General features: G+C 41.1%; 2 protein-coding genes across 2 annotated transcripts in view; one reads left to right on the forward strand and one right to left on the reverse strand.

Moving 5' to 3' along the window:
• The window catches only part of LOC134403180 (cadherin-23-like), a gene marked incomplete at its 3' end in the record, with an annotated part of 380,609 nt that overhangs the window by 317,855 nt on the left and 44,971 nt on the right, over window positions 1–17,783 (forward strand). Inside the window, exons 19-21 of the mRNA XM_063133286.1 lie at window positions 4,829–4,901; window positions 8,240–8,356; window positions 10,690–10,802. Of these exons, the coding sequence (XP_062989356.1) occupies window positions 4,829–4,901; window positions 8,240–8,356; window positions 10,690–10,802 (303 nt within the window). The remainder of the gene's footprint in view (window positions 1–4,828; window positions 4,902–8,239; window positions 8,357–10,689; window positions 10,803–17,783) is intronic.
• LOC134403006 (prosaposin-like) overlaps window positions 1–17,783 on the reverse strand; it is a 298,719-nt gene that overhangs the window by 77,280 nt on the left and 203,656 nt on the right. The window lies entirely within an intron of this gene.

A 17,783-nucleotide genomic window follows, 5' to 3' on the forward strand; every position in this document is an offset into this window, starting at 1 on the left:
GAAGGCATACTAATCAGGAAGCCAATTCACTCCAAATGCTATATGTTCCATAGTGGTCTAAGGCCCTGGTTTTGAATCCTCTGAACTAAAAATTTTGTAGAATAGCTTTCTTCTTCCTTTTGCTGTTAAATTCCATTTTTTCACACACAACACACACACACATTTATGCCCTCCATTGTGGAACAACTTGATGGAAATGAGAGACATGGTTTGGTAAAATTAAAGATTTAATTGGACCATCTAATTATGTAAAATGTTTCATTCAAACAGTCTAAAATTTGTCTCAAAGTTTTATGCCTACTGTCAGAAGCACTGATCCCTACAAATGTTATGCTGAATGGAATGAGAACATTTTTCTCTGTCTTTTTTAATGACTACACATTTGCCAGTAAATTGTATATATTCACTTTCACCGTTTCTCCTGCACGTCAGCTGGGGTTTTTGTGTGTGCAAAAAGAAACAAAATAGAGAAAAAGTGTGTGTGTGTAAAATCAACTCAAAGGAGGGCATAGAATGCTGACGGAAACCTAGTATTGCATTGCAATGTATTTGCATCTTCTCTGCTCCCTCTCCTAAAAAAAAGTTGCAGAGGTTTCCAACTGGAATTAGATGAGGTTTCCAACTGGAATTAGGACGGTGTCCTGAATATTTCACTCTGTTTCACACTAATTTTCACTCTAATATCTCAGGGCTAAACTAGATGCTATGTTAAATGCATAGCATTGCAGCGATCCTAACTTTTTTTCCTCTCATGTAAACGTGTGGACCACCATGCATGAGATGGAGGGTATACTTTCCCATCCAGCTACTTTTCTCCCCTAAATTCCCTCCCGCCCCTCTCAGGGATAAAGGGGAAAATGCTCCATTATTTTTTCTTTATCCTCCATGAAAGAGGAGGAAGGCAAATGTAGGGGCATGTGTGTGTGTGTGTGTGTGTGTGTGTGTGTGTGTGTGTGTGTGTGATTGCATGTCAGTCCCAATCCAGATCTGGCTCCAGTGTGTTTACACAAGAGTAAAATATATATGTTACAATCATTGCAACACTACGCAATTAACGCAATGTCTAGTTTAGCTCTCAGTCTTCTAGGGGATACCTCATTGCGGTATTTTACATTTTACTTGTCCGCGTTTGCTGGCTAAAATCGGAGATACATGGCTGTTCTTATCAAATGTGGAGGCTGAGCCAGAGAAACCGCAGCTGGGATGCCTCAGTTTGCTGGGATGCCAGCAGAGTTGAATAAAGCCGTCCTCGAGTCACAGAGTAGGGCTTCTAGATGTGGGCAGAGATGGGGTAGCAGCCTGAGGGGTCTGGGTTCGCCAGGGAGTCCAAACACACGGACAGCTGGATAGGCCAAACACCAGGGAGTGCATGTTGTTTCCAGCGTCATCCCTGGGCTGCTCAGCACCGTTTAACCCTTAACAAGCTGACACCAGGTGCTGGCAATTAGCCCTGTAGCTTCCGAGTTCTGGCACCCTGCCAATGCAGATCCCTCGCTCTCATGAGCCTGCGTTCAGGTGGCGTTGGAGGAGCCTCATGTTCCCCTTCCTCCCTGTCACTCTATTAGAGGAGTTTCAGCCAGGTCTTGGCTGCCCCCTGAAAGTCCTACATTACTGCTAGTCCCTTCCCCAGGATCTGCTAGAGCTTGTCCTTCCCCTTTGTCCTCTGATGAGGAGTCTGGGGGAGGCGTGCATGACATTACTTGCCCCCTTTTAAAATAAACAAGGAGGTTTGATCTGATCCTCAAACTTCAACTGTAGAACGATGTCCAGAACATGCAACTACCTGTCATTCAGATTGTAGTCTTTGAGGGATATGTTGCATTGCAGGCGTAAATAAATAACATCTTTTGGGGCCCTCTTGCAAACAGGTGTGGAGGTTAAGCTGGAGTTTGAACTAGAAATGCAAATACACATTTTATTCATGGCTACCCTAAATGGGTTTTAGCCGAACACATATTATTACACATTATTACATAAAAAAATAAAATTAGCCGAACTCCGTACAGCAATTACTCCCATCAGCACACATCTTCTACAGTAAACATATCCTAATTTCTCATTGTACTGTGTATGTCTATGGTATATCTATTGTTTACAATCATCCACCTGAATGTGCTCTTTCCTAACTTTTGCAGCTCTTACCGCAAAATAGGCCAAATTCAGTAGGGTCGATTTCTCTGCTGTTAGTAGGTAGCCTAATTTCGCTTGGTCTGTTAAATGCACCATAGGGGCCAAATACCTAGCTAAATATTTATTCCTAGGGCTATTGTATAATCTGCAGTATAATATAGAGTGAGCAGAGTCCTCCACCTCTTGTTCTCCACAACAGCAAATTCTTTGATCTCTGGGTATATTATTAAATCTTCCTTCTCTAAAATTCGTCTGCATGATCTGCATTCTCAGGCTTGTAAGAGCTTTACGTAAGACTGGATTCATAATTTCAATTAGGTATTTTTCTTCTCTATGCTTTAATTTTATGAAAGGATAAATATTGGAGAATTTGGAAGCTTTAATTGCATCAATATCAAGCTTACCGAAATAATTCCTCAATGTTTGTCTAATCGCCATGCGTTGTTGGTCTATATTTCCTTCTAATATCGTTTTAGGATCTATTCCGAATTGTCTTAGCTTGGCTTCGCACCTTTCTATCCAGTTGCCATGTGAGGGGTATTTTCTCTGATCTTTCACCACCAGCTTAACTAGGTTATTTGTTGATGTTTTCATTTTGAGGTAATAAAAAAACATGTTCCTCCAGATGGCGTACTCTATTGGGAGCATCCCAACTTCTGCCCTCATATAACAAATGGGTGTGTCAGGGGGAAGACCCAACAATATCCGTAGGAATTTATTTTGGACCACCTCAAGTTGCTTTATATTATCGTTGGCCCAAATTTCTGCCCCATAGAATAACTGCAGCAAAACCTTTGCTGCAAAAACTTTACATGCTGGGGCTATCATTTGTCCTCCTCTTATTCTGGCGAATTTTAACACTGTCTGCATTGATCTATTTGCTTTCAATTTTATTGCCTCCATATGATTCATCCATGCACCATTTTGTTTAAAACATATACCTAAGTAGTTAAATTGATTCGTTTGTTCCAGACAGTGTCTGTTTAATGTTCATTTATGTATTCGTGGGCTTCTCCCAAAAACCATTACTTTTGTCTTCTGATAGTTAATGGTTAGTAATTCCTACCTACAAATCTCACCAAATGCTTTGAGTGATCTTCGCATACCCACTAGGTTTTCTGATAATAATACCATATCGTCTGCATATAATAAAATGTTCAGATTTCTTGAACCTACTGCCACAGGGAAATTCTGTTTATTTACTAATCACCAATGATATTATTTACATATATATTTATTATAGAGTTGGAGCTAGCAAGCAACCTTGTCTAACCCCTAAAGTTGTTTCTATTTCATCGGATAATTGTCCACCTCTACCTACTCTTACCAGCATGGAGGTATTTGAGTAGAGATTTTTTTATCAGCCATAAAAGGCGCCTGTCCATTCCGAGTTGCCAAAGCTTATACCATAAATGATCCCTGTCAATACTATCAAAAGCTGATGTTAAATCTATAAATGCAGCGTATAGGTGTTTCTTCGAGTATTTACAATATTTCTCCCTGAGGTGATTCAAAACAAAGTATTGGTCAATTGTTGATCTGCCGCTATTAAAGCCAGCTTTTCATCACTTATAATATTATTTTGATGCACCCAATCTTCGACTTTATTAAGAAGGAACTTCGTATATATTTTTAAGAACATGTATCAAACTTATAGGTTGATAATTAGCTGGACATATTTTAGCACCTTTTTTATCGATTGGGATAGTTATACTTTGTGCCCAATCTATACTTTGGGGAATTTACCATTCTGATTTATGTAAGATAACAGTTTGGCTAGAATCGGGGCCCACCAATTTTCATTTTCCATAAACAGCTCTGAGGGCACCATGTCTTCCCAGGTGCTTTATTTTTTTTTAATGTGGATATCAGTCGTTTTACTTCACTAGGGTGCATTACAATGACTCTGTTCAGATGACACACTAAGCCATGGTGGTTAAACATTTTGAGCTAAATATTATGGGTTAGTATGTCGTGTGAAACAATTCCTAACCATGGTGGCTATATAACCACAGATTAAACCCACTCACTATCCATTTGCTACAAAAGGGTTAGCAGCCTAACCATGGCTTAGTGTGTTGTCTGAACAGGCCCAATATATTTTATCCCCCACCACCACCACCAAAAAAAACCTTTGGAAATAGGTGTGGGGTTAGCTGGTATTTGAACTTGAACTGTAGAATTGTGTCCTGGACTAAATTTTGTCTCAATGTTCTGGTAGGTCAAAGTTTGTATTAAATACAAAACAGATGTCATATAATGACCAAAAAATGTGTGTGTGGTGGGGGAGCTGAATGAGTAGTTAAATCAAAGGCCCCAAAAAGGAAAACCCCAATAGAAATGCCAAAAAAGCCAGAGGCTACATTATAAATGTAGTTTATAATAAACCAAAATCTGACACGTTTCGTACCCTAAGGGTCCTTCCTCAGGGTAATTCTATAAACACAAGATGTTACTTCTGTTTTATATCCATGGTCTGCTATGCTTTGGATTTTGGTTTATAATACACTACATCCTTAGTTCCACCCTTTTGCCTCTGGCTTTTTTTGGCATCTCTAGTTAAATCAAAAGCCTCACTTTGCTCTTTCAATAAATTAGATTGTGCTACACTCTGAGTGTTTTAAGTCATGTTTCATGACAGAATATTATGGTTGTTGGAAGTTTATGTTTTGACTTGTTTTTCTTTTTATTTCTGTAGGATGAAAATGACAACCCACCCACATTCAGCAAGCCTTCCTATGTCATCACAATCATGGAGGATATCATGGCAGGTATAACGCTGTTCCTGTGCTCCCAAACCCTCCCCTATTAATAACAATGTACTGGATGACCGTTTACCAAGCCAATGAGGAATATCAACAGAGTGCCAGAATAGCTTGACTTTCCCAAATACTTCAGCAAAACACACTGGCTTACGCGTGCCCCTAGTTTTCCTTTTGGGATATGCAAGATACACCCCCTAGATGAATTTCTTTGTGGGTTCAAATGTGCCTTCTTCTGCTAAAGACATCCTCTGCACCATGGTAGATGGGTGTTACTCGAGGGGGAAGCAAGATGGAAAATGGAGACATAGCTCCAGCAATGTTCTTGGCATAGAGAACAGCATCAGATGTGATAACCGGAGACTCAGAGTTCTCTCCCCACAGGAAACAATATCAGGAGAACTCCAAAGAAACAGACCCCGTTTGCACATGATGCCCATAGGTTAACCCATGAATTGGTAGGGGTCGCACCAAAGTGAGTGTGCACGCGCTGCCTTCCACATGCTTGCAAGTGCCACTTCCACTTGGCGTCAGCTTTCTCAAACAACCCAGGAACACCGCGTTCCTGGGTTGCTTGATGTGACGTCTTAACCCGGAACTCTGGGTTGTTTCTCCCACAGAACCCTAACAACCCATGGTTTAAACCATCCCTGAGTTGTCATTACATGTGAACCAGGTGGCACACTTCTGCCTGTGGATTCTTCTGGGAAGGAAAATCCCAGGAAGGAAAAAAAAATGGTTACTATTTTGATATAGAAATTAAAACTGACCACAACATTTCTATAAGAACAGGCTGACACAATCAAATTCCAGAAGACGACACAAGCTGTTCCAGGAATTCTGTCTCATGCTCCTTATCACCTGCCAATGCACTTCCTCCCTAGCTCCCATGAGATCCAATGGTGATAATTAAAGAAGATCACTGTCCTGCTAGCTGTAACAGCCTTTCCCAATCTCACCCAGCTTTCTCCAACCTGGTGTCCACTAGAAGTATTGGACTACAACTCCCATTGTCCCCAGCCAGCATTCTAGTTGGATGATGGGAGTTGTAGACCAACCCATCAGGAGGGCACCAAGTTGTGGAAGACTGCACATTCATGGACTGGTCCAAATTCTCAAATTTGGCTAAGCTCTGACCCTCAAGCCTAATTGGGGCAATAACCTTGAAGGAAAACTCCATTTCCTATCGGTATTGTTTTGAAAAGAGAGGCTTTTGCCTATGGGTGGTGACCTATGCAGTCCCTGTCCCTCAGAGCTGCTGCCTTATTCCTTGTACTGTCTGATATCAATATGTGAGCATTTGAATCCTAAGCATGGCAGTGTACTAAGAATTACAACCAGCTCAGTGATATATCACTGTGCAGAGCTAGAGTAGAGGAGTTGACGTTTAAGTGTTTTAGCTAAACAGTCCCAGATGTTGTAACCTTTCCTCGGTGAGGAGTTGCTCCAGCTCCTTGATCATTTTAATTGCCCTTTTCTGCCCTTTTCCCAACTCTATAATACCCTTTTTTTACTATTCCGTGATCGCACCATAGATTTATATAAGAGCAGTATGATCTTAGTAGTTTTATTTTTAATTTCTTTCCTAATTATGCCCGATATGGAATTTGCCTTTTTCAGAGCAGCTATTCACTGCATTGACATTTTCATTGAAAATGTCTTGGGGTTGTGGTGTTGTCCACTACAATCCCCAGATCTCTTTCTTAGTTCCCGCTAGCACATATCCTATCAGCTTATATGTGAAGTTGGGATTTTTTGCCCCTGCGTGCATCACCTTACACTTGCTTACAATTTAACCACATTAGCCAAGTTTCTTGTGAAGGTTACTTGTCTCTGAGCCTCACCAGTGTGCTTTCTGGTGTTTTGTAGTGCTTTCTCAAAACTCCAAATATGCTCACCAGGCCTAAAAAGGTTGGAGAACCCAATTTAGTGTAACATGCATGAGCCTTGGATTTGTGAGTCTCTCCTCTGCCACAGCTGCAAGGAAGAGATCACAAGCATTTGCTTCCATTTTCAGGTAACAGTGGGTTTGGTAGTTTTAAGGAAACAAACCAATTACAGCTGATGATTTCTGATCCTGGCTTGTTTCTCTAAACAAGCCTTCTGCAGCCTGAGACTCTCCAGACGTGTTGGACTACAGTTTCCATAACCTCCAACCAGCATTGCCAATCAGGAAAGCCATGCTGGCTGGGAATTATGGGAGTTGTTGTCCAACACACCTGGAGGGCACCAGGCTGGGAAAGGCTGCTCTTAAGCATAATTAAGGTTAACCGCAGTTATGGGTACAGACATAACAACTCATAGTCAGGTGAAAACAGAAGTAAATGCTTACCATCTCCTCTCCATAGTTTGCATTACATCCAAACCCAGTCAAGCTGTTGTTTAAAAGACAACTCCAGCTGCCAAACTCTATCACTCAGGGAAGCATAGGCAGTGCCAATATGGGGCAAGTGCCCCCCAGACAAATATTCCCCTGCCCCACTGCTGGACTGAAGTTGAAGGAAAAGCACATTTCACATACAAATAATAATGAAATCATCAACTGGAAATTAAAATAAGGCTGCAATCTGAAGCATACTTACTTAAACATTAACTCAATCAAAATCAATAAGGCTTACTTCAGAGAAAATGTGTTTAGAGTGAGAGCATTAAAGTGAAATATACCATTATTTCTCTTTAAAAAATCGAACATGTCAAACAAAGTCCACCCACCGCCCCCATCCCCATTCACTTTGCTCCTTCTGTGGCCCTCACAATATATATTTTTTCTGATATAGCCATTGCAGAGAATATGTTCCCCATTCAATGTTACCTGCCCTGGGTTTCTAATACAAATGATCAAGTTATCAAATGTGGGGAAGCTCCTTAACCTTTACCACACATTAACATGAACTAATAAAAAATCACCCTAAATTTTTATTAATACAGATGACCACGCCAAACAGTGGTAGAAAGACATACCACTTGGTGAGTTGGTTGTTCCTATGCATTTTGTGAGCCTAACGGCATAATCCTATGCATGTTTAGACAAAATAAAAGTCCTACATCTCCCAGCATTTGAGTTGTAGGACTTTTTTTCTCTCTGAACATGCATAGGATTGCACCATAAATCAGTTTAAACCCAAACTGATTTAATTTGGATATGAATCAGGCTGGTGATGTGCCTGAAGAATGACAGTTACTGTTGGTGCTTCTATTTTATTTTAGTTTAGTTTTGTTTTTAAGTGGTTTTATTGTGCTTTTTAAAAAATATTATGTATGTTGCCCTGAGAGTTTCAACGGTAGGGTGACTCATAAATGAAATAAATAAATGAAACTCAGTCTCCATTTTCTTATCTTTCTCCAAGGTGCAACGGTGCTATTTCTAAATGCCACTGATTTGGACCGTTCAAGAGAATATGGCCAAGAGTCCATTATCTACTCTTTGGAAGGGTCTTTACACTTCCGAATTAACGCTCGCTCAGGTAAGCACAGTCATGGTATTCTTTTTCATGTCCTGTTTCTTGCCTCCTGTCTTTGCAGATTTTATATTTATTCCCTTCTGCCTGTCCAGCTTCCCTTTTCTATCATGCTGACCATCCACAGAGGAACCAATGTTTTCTGAATGCAGGAATCATGGTTGCTCTAACAGAAATACAAGATCAGAACATTATAATTTCCATACGGCATAATCGTAATTGTCTCCAAACACCTATTAAGGGTTGTTACCACCTTGTTGGGATTAGAAGTTGGACAGAGAGGTAGAGTTGAGTGCCAATTGCATATTGATGACACCTCAGCCCAAATCTCTGGTTTCATGTAAATGCTGAAAAACATGGGGGACAAGATGGAAACTTGTGGCACTCAAGGGCTGATGTCCAAGGCATAGACCAAAAGTCTCCCATTACCACCTTCGAGACTCTACCCGCCAAGTACAAATGAACCCACTGCAAAACAGTGCCTCCATTCCCATTTCTGAGAGACAGTCCAGGAGAACTAACAGGGTTGCACTCCCCCACCCCACCCCACCCCACCCCACCCCACCCATTCCCCAGAGCAAGTCATCCACCAAGGTGATCAAGGCAGTTTCCATCCTGAAACCAGGCAGGAAGTCACGCTGGATGGATCTAAATAATCAATGTGTTCCAAGACTGCCTGGAGCTGAAAGGACAGTAGTTACTCTAAGACCTTGCCTAGAAACTCCGCAATAGTTCTCCAAAGCCATAGGATCTAAATTTGGATATTTCAAAAGTAGTTTTATCACTGTGGGCCCACACCATCTCTTAAAGACACATTTACCACAGCTGATACTCCAATCTCAAAAGCCAGGATGGGCAAGGATCCAAGGAGCAGGTGGTTGGTCTCATCCCTCCAAGCAGCTTGTCAACATCCTTAGGCTGCAAGAAATGAAAAGTTTCCATAATAGCAGGACCAGACAGCACGTTGGCTGCATCTATCTCTGATTCTGTCAAAAATCTGGAATTTAACTCAGATCAGGTGTGAACGATTCTATCAGAAAAATATAAAGCAAATGTTTAATTGTTGGTTGTTTATCATTCTAAGCTGTGTCAAAGTATTATTATTATTATTATTATATTTCAAATCATCAGATGGCAATGTCTTAACTCAAATACACAAAGTTTAGTTGACCCATGTCACCCATCCTATGCTCCACTCAGTGCCATTTTCCTAGTTTGATTGAGTTGACAAGTAATTTTGGAAAAGCTTAGCAGGGATTTTGATGAGAGCACATCCCACCATGATGACAACCCTTCTTGCTGACATATTCAATAGGAAGAGAGAATATCATACATGCAAAAGGGAGGCGGAAGGGGGAAACCTGTGTTTTCTGTTCTGTCTCAAAGGAGGAAGAACTTTTCTGTAGTAGGAGTATCCCCACTGAAATTAGCTGAATTTGCTCTGTGAAGGTGTGCCTAATTGGATGTAACTTTGTAGGCAAAGTGGAGCAATCCATCACTGAGACACGCTAATTTTTTTTTAAAAAAATCCCCCCACTGATTAATTTTTTCCCCAGTCTACAGATTAATGGATATCTCAGGAACTTGGGAGGCAAATGTATTTTAGTGAACCCTTTGACCTCTTGCAGCTTTGTGATCTAGATTAATTTTTAACCCTCTCCCCCAGATATCTGCTGTGGGCAGCTCCTTACAATTAAAGTGATTTGTGTTCGACATAGAAATTGAAACGCAGGCTGGATTGTATGGTTGAATATTGGGGCTGTGGAGTAGGGGAACTGGATGGATGATCCCATCTTGGCTAGCCTACCATTGGATAGGGCATTTTGGTCCCTTTCAGCTTATTGCTAGTGCAATGAGAAAGAAGGTCATGCAGCATCAAAGAGCAATTACAGAAGTAGGAAATAGAGGCCCAAATTGAGCTCTTTCCATTCAGCTTCCCAGGTCTCAACCACCCTACTTGTGTCCCCTGCTTTCCACTAACAGCACCTCCTCCTTTTCCTAGGACCTATATAAGTTATTTTCTCCTTCAAGTCAACCGACCTTTTACTTTTCTTTCAGATGCTACACTGTTTGGCCACATTCTGTTGCCAACACTTCCTCTTTTAGAATGTGTATGAACATTCTATAACATCACTAAAGCTCTGCCAATAGCTAGACAAGTTTGCAAGGATTTACACACCCATGTGCTGTGCTGTCCTGCATGTATTATTATTATTATTATTATTATTATTATTATTATTATTATTATTATTTCTACCTCTTAGATGCTATTGAGCCACAAATATTCCAACAAACAGGCTCCGCTTTCTCTTTTCACTCACCTGTCTTAACTTCTGCAGGGGAAATCACCACAACATCTCTGCTGGATCGGGAAGCTAAATCAGAATATATACTCATTGTGCGGGCAGTGGATGGTGGCGTGGGTCACAACCAGAAAACTGGCATTGCTACTGTGAGTTAAAGTTATTCCTTCTCCCTCATGTGACTTTCTGATCCTGATACTCAGATGATGATTTGCAAATTCCTTTTAAAATCATAAACCTTCTGTACATCAACTTAACAGTTTAAGAACCAGAACTTGCCAAGTTCCCTCACCATTATTACAGGGGAACAGCCAAGCAATTCACTTAGGCTCTTACATCAGGCTGAATCTCATTCAATTTCATAGTAACTCTCGGAGACCGCATCCAGTGGTGGGTGAGAGTCGGGGGCAAAGAGGAAGGGCTGTTTGGAATAAGGAAAAACACACAAAAGCCGTGAAATCATCAAACATTTAGTAGGTGGGGGGCAGGGTGGGAGAGGATGGAAATGGCCATCTGGGAAATCTAGGAGGGCTGGACTGGTGGATTTTGCCCACAGGTCTGGGATTCAAGACTTTTGCCCTATAGCTTCTGTATATACCCATCACCATTAGAATCTACCTAGTGAGCAGTTTTAACAAAAGGATAAAGGGTTGGAAGAACCTCAGAGCAAGCTCAAGTGGACCCTAAATATAAATATATCTAAATGAAACTATTACATGTAAATATCTTAAATTAAAGGAATTATGTGCTTTTGTAAATACTTCTTTAATGGCAGAACTTACTTTTGCATCAAAGCTCATTTCTGACATAGACGTTTGAACTCGGTAAAGGTATCCTACCATTTTCCACTAAATTGTTCCATGATTTGAGAGACAAATGATCCATTCCCAACATAAAGTGATTAAAATCCTTGCACAATGCACTTGGAAATCATCTGAACAATGACCTCTTCCATCATCTTCTTCAGAACAGAAAATGAAAAACCATTTCACCAATGATCTCCCATTGGAGGCCTTGCCTGGAATTCACAATCCACACTAAATACTTTTAAACACTGTCTGTAACAACCCACATGCCAAGTTTGAATTCATCTGGTTTCTACTTTTGTGTATATGCTGCCCTACTATAAAGAAAGAAACTAAAAAGCCCCATTGGTTGCAGTTGTCTTTAAATATCTTACAAGGAAACGGACTGTTTGGTTGTGAAGGCTTTTCCTCAAGGAGTGATTTATCTTGGATCGTTAAAAAGGCACTGGAGGCCACAGGAAGAAAGATGCTGCTGATGCTGACAATCATGTGTCAGCCTCCAGGAGATGGCCGGGTGGTCTTTTCTTTCCCTTTTCCTTCTGTTATGAAACAGCCCTGGATAATTTACACATAAGATGAACCTCATCGCGACAGTTCTCCTTGGAACCGTCTCTCAATCACACATGCTTACCTCCACATCAGTTGAGCACTCTGATAAGAAACCTGTGCTCAAGATGATTATCTCCAGAGATTTGATTTGCCTCAGGTGCCACTGGGTGGTATCAGTGCCCCGTCTAAGTACTATCAGGGAAATCCTGCTTCCACACGTTTGGTGTGTTCTGATCTATCTGTTTGTAAATGCCTTTCAAAGTAGTGCTATTCCCCTGAAGAAAGAACACTGAGTTTGATTGTCATGCTCAGTATCTTTGTACACTGTGCTGCATGAATGTCAAGAAAATTCATTAATTAGGGGGTTGCTAGCGCAGAGTGCCTTTACCATTCACCCTGCTGAGAGCTATGATGGGCTTTCTACCAGTGGAGTGGCGTGTACAGAGTGCTGGATTTTGACTTGGGAGAATTGAGCTCAAATCCTTACCCAGCCATGAAGTTCTCTGGGTAATCTTGGGCAAGTCCCCATCTTTCAGCCTAGCTTATCTCACATTATTGTTGTGAGGATAAAATATGCAAAATCTGTATATGCCCCCCTAAGTTCCTTGGAGGAAGGCAGGATACCAACTGTAATAATAAATTATTTTAAATTATTTGTTTGCTCTTCCTCCCCTGACCCCTTTCCCTCTGATTTGAAAGGAGAGAGGAAGAGCCTGCAAACATGCTGTCTCAACCTTTGTAGTGACCAGGTATTTGTAAGCAATTCTAGGCTCTTTTCAAGCTCCATCAGACAAGCGTTTTATTGCATGCTCGTTGCTGGGCAGTCACGGATTTTTTCAGGTCCCTCTCATGACATCGTCTGCCTCCCATGCTCCTCCCACCCCTTCTGGCCTTCCTCGCGCCACAACCCCTCCCCCCAAAATTCCGATATATTTTTAAAAACTGAAGTTGCTGCTATCTACTGCTGTGTGCAGGAGAAGCAGCGCAATTAGAACGGCTGACTGAATGGGCCTCATGCACGTTGCTTACTTCCTCTTTCAAAAGAGGAAGTAACAAACAACAAAAATAGGGGCGGAGAAGTGACGGTAGGGAAGTGTGATTTCCCCTGTCTGATGGAGCTCTTCATTCCATCACATTCTTCTCTTATTTCCCCATCACTACATCTCCTTTCTTGTCAGTCCCTCCCTTTCCCATTAAGATATTTGTTTAATTTTGATCACTGCAGACTTTGATTTGCTTTCAGACTAGTCCTATGCAAGGGACATCTTATGACAGCTCCACACATTGTGATCGCTATGGGAAACATTGGTGGTTTTCCTGCAGCAAACATATAGGGAGCTTCCAGAGGAGGCTTTTATTGTGCAGTTGCCCTGCCTCATCCACAGAATTTTACAGGGGATCCGGATGTCTTCCATTTGTAACCCTTCCTGTGTTTTACCACCACCGCTTCTGTCTTTTTCCTTTCCACAGAAAACCCATTAAGAAAACTAAAGGTGCTATGCCTCTCATTAGTGGTGCTAAGGTGCCCTCTGTCTGGTAGTCCCCACAAAGTATGGATATCATCCATGTTTGTCCATGCATCTAAAAATTCAGGGTTCCCAGACACGTGTACACATTTATACTTAAAGATGCATGTTTGCTGTGGAAAATACCAGTCTAACACCTGCGTTTCCCACAGCAACCATAATGTGTACAATTGCCCTTAAACCTGTCACCCACCCCTTTATTATCTAGTGCAAGTGTATGCAACATGGTGCCCTCCAGAAGTTTTCGATTACAACGGACATATTCCCTGGCCATTGACCATGCTGGCTGGGGTTTATGGGCATTGCAGTCCAAAACATCTGGAGGGCACCAGGTTGCATACCCCAGATCTAGTATCTTTTGGCTGTTCCCTTTTCTTTCAGTGAGAAAAGTAATAGTTTTGTCTTTTTTTATAACCGCTTTTCCCTTACCAGTATTAGAATGCCCCCTCCCCAGTGCCCAGTACAGTGCCATTCAATTTCTTCCTTCTAGCCCTGTACTCAGTTTGGTATTTGCTATTGCTCTTTGTTTTTCCTCCTCCTCCTCCTCCTCTTTTTCATTTTTCTTTTCCTTTTTTTACTGTATCTGTGCCCCGTCCCATCCCTGCATTAACTCCCACATTATTTCAGAAGTTTGGTCTCTGCTGGCCAGATGGTCTTGAAACAATCAGTGACTGCTCGGTCTACCAGGTGACTGCCCCAGGGCACCTCACTAATAGGAATTTCAAACACTTTAAATAATTTACCTGGACAGTGAGAAACCAAGGCAACCATTCTGATTGCATGTCTGAGTGTCTCTGGTCTGTTTTTGGCACTGTACTTTCAAGCCACAAAGTGTTCTCATGAGTTGTTCTTGTGTCTTAAACTAAGGCCTTAGCTAGACCTAACCTTTATCCCGGGATTGTCCCAGGGTCGTCCTTGCCTGCTCTCGGGACATCCTGTGTGTCATTTACATGAACTGGGATGACCCCAGGATGATTCCGGGATAAACCTTAGGTCTATGAGATTATCAGCTTTTCTTTTTCCATTTTCTCCGCAAAATCTGCCATTTCCAATTTTGAATGTTATTCAAAGAACGAATAGCATTTTCCTCGTTGCCTCTGTAGTCACCCCCACCAAAAAAAATTGAAATGGTTTCACACCACATTTTCCCACGCTGCTGCTTCTGTTGCTACCTTCTGCAATAATGTCTACAGATAAGACAATATGTTGGTCTCAGCACTCAGTCAGATACCACTTAACAAGATATAGTGACATGTGAGGCAGTATCACCGAACAGTGATCAACACAGCCAATGAGACAGCAAGCAGGATGTCATTTTGTACAGAGACCAAATATGGCATCATGACTGAGTACAAGGTCAGTGTGATGCAGTTTTTAAAAATGCAAGAAAATGTATGAAAATTTCAAGTGTGTGCTGAATAAACAGATGGAAAAGGTGGCATTTTCATTGAAAGCAAAAACATTTGATTAGTCCTACTAAGAAATGTATGCAGAATACTTCTGCATCTTAGAGAGAGCTGTGTTTATTGCCGAAGCTCCAGAAGTAGCTTGGCAATATGTTATCCAGGACTTTTTTAGAAGCAGAAATGTGTATAAGAACTTCCTAAGTTACATGTTTAAGATACTAAAATGACTTGATTGGGAGCATTCCAGTAGGAACTTCCTATCAAAGTCACACTAAAGAGGAATAGTGTTTTTGTTTTTTAAGTCTCCCATTTTTATCCTTTCAGAGAACCCGTTCACACATACGTGTTCATAACTCATTGTCCATATTATCAAGTAACGACTTGTATGTGTGAATGATCTGCAGCAGATTAATCACTACAGATAAAATTTTCAAACCACCCAGTGTCAGCTCAAACTGACAATTTATGCATTTTAGACGGGCTTGAGTAATTAAACAATATACAAATATATATGGACCCATCCTAACAGGGTCTACCATATCCTACTAATAAGCATCCCTTTGCCTTTCTTGTGAAACTTAAATGGTTTCTTCTGCCTTGCACCTTCCCTTCCTCTGACGTTTGGAGGAGGGAGGGTTGCCACTGCCTTCTCCTCCCAGCCTCTTTTGATCAGATCTTCCTCTATCTTGAATTGCTGAAGATCAGAGATATTTGAATTGTTCAGGAGCTCATTGTGATCATGAGTCCCATTTTGGTTTCTTCCATAATATAGCCTAAATGCATCAGAAGAAAAGCTGCTACTGGTGGATGTAGAAACAGCAAATTTTAAGTTTCTGGTGAAGAACTTGCTACGTTAAGCTAAAGTTTTGCTCACATAAGGGAATTGCTCTGTGTTAGAAGTATAGGAAACATTGGAAAGGACTAAAGGCACAATCCTATGCATGTTTAGACAGAAAAGGTCCCATAACTCCCACCATTCCCCCAGCCAGTCATGCTCGTTGGAGAATGCTAGGAGTTGTAGAACGTTTTCTGTCTAAACATGCATAGGATTGCGCCCTAAATTAGTTAAAACACTCACTTCTTCTGCATCACAACATTGCCCGAACTCCAAGGTGCCATATAGGGAGACTGGGAGGGGCAGTCTTGCTTGTGTTCTGCGTAGCTATGTCAAAAACCCAACCCCTTTGTTTAAAAAAAGCTTACTATTTGTTCTTTGTTGATAACTCTTGTAGTTACTGCTGCATTTAGAAAGAAAGGAAGAAAATTCCCACACCAAATGCTCTTAAAACATCTTTTTGGGGGGTTGACGTCTAATGTTAATGTATTTAGGCCTTTGGACTTTACTGAGTTCCTCCCCACCCCCTCTCCTCTCTCTCTCTCTCTCTCTCTCTCTCTCTCTCTCTCTCTCTCACACACACACACACACACACACACACACACACTCACACACACACACACACACACACACACCTCTTTTCATCACATCACTTCCTCCCAATCTGAAAAAAATGGTGTCCCTGTCCATTGTGCTCCAAGTTCTAACTGCAGGCATAAGAGTAATTTTTATCCTGTACTCTTTGCCCATAGAATTTGTGTGGGAACAGCTCAAGTTGTACACTGTACAATGTACAAGTGAATAAACCCAATGGTAGTGGCTATGTGGGTATAGTACTATTGGCATGTTTTTGTTCTTGATTATAATTTATTTTCCATTTCTACACATGATGATGAATACACTGGACTCTGTAGGAGATATATAATAACAGTGAAGGCAATTGCCTCCTGTTTGCTATGTTGACTGATTACCCCCTGAGCTGCTATTTTAACACTATTGGAAACATGAATACCATTGATTGTAGTAATGCTCACCCATTTTACCGCTGCATCTTGAAGGGAGAAGGGAGCAAGTGCTTTTAAAAGTGCAATATTATACATGTCTACTCTGAAGTAAGTCCCATTGAGATCAATAAGGCCCACTCCCAAGTAAGTGGATATAGGATTACAGCCTAAATTACAATTGCAATTTAGCCTGAATATGTGTCCAAATGCTAATTTTGTTGGATACTAAGAAGCGAAGGTAGGGAGCGTGTTAACCCACGGTGTGATGGAGCTTTAAGAGAGACTAAGAACCAATGGCTCACACTGGGCATTAATTGAAGAGTTTTGCTTTGTTCAACTATTAACATTCTGGAATAGTTGTGGAAGCAGAGAACTTCACAAGGTTTAAAGAAGACTTTGATAAATTTATGAAGGACACTGGATGGCTTCTTTCCTGAGGTCCTCAATTTCCCACTTGGATCCCCCCACCTTTCCATGTGTAATCTAGAACTGCTATATATGGAGAAAAGTATATTACATGGTATGGAAGTCTACCCACTTAAGTTTCTCTTGCAATAATTTGATGAATAGGTTTCTCAGGACAGATAAGCAGTGACTGGGAGGATGTGTTTGTGTTTCTTTCACATGCTTCATAAACAGCACACTTGCCATTCTTGTTGCATGCTGTGGGACTGGCCAGGCTGCTCTGAGGTTGGTCTAGTGGTGGATGCTCCACCCTTGCAAGCAGGGTTAGAACATGTGACTTGTTGATCCTTTATCATTCTGTTACTATTTGACTTATGGCTTTAGTCTACTGTTGTATTCTTATTCTTCTTATTAGTAGTAGAAGTATCTCAATTTATACCCCGCCTAACTACAAAATAGCCTAGGCAGCATACCATAAGCCTTAGAACCAGAGCAATTTCAGGGTTATTCTAGGGTTACCACTGAAAATAGCCTCCTGGTGGCAAGCCATCCTCATTTCATTTGTAATTTCTGAAATATTTCTTTATTAATTAAATGTA

The sequence above is a fragment of the Elgaria multicarinata genome, chromosome 8 (genome assembly GCF_023053635.1).
Source record: "Elgaria multicarinata webbii isolate HBS135686 ecotype San Diego chromosome 8, rElgMul1.1.pri, whole genome shotgun sequence".
NCBI classification, from domain to species: domain Eukaryota; kingdom Metazoa; phylum Chordata; class Lepidosauria; order Squamata; family Anguidae; genus Elgaria; species Elgaria multicarinata.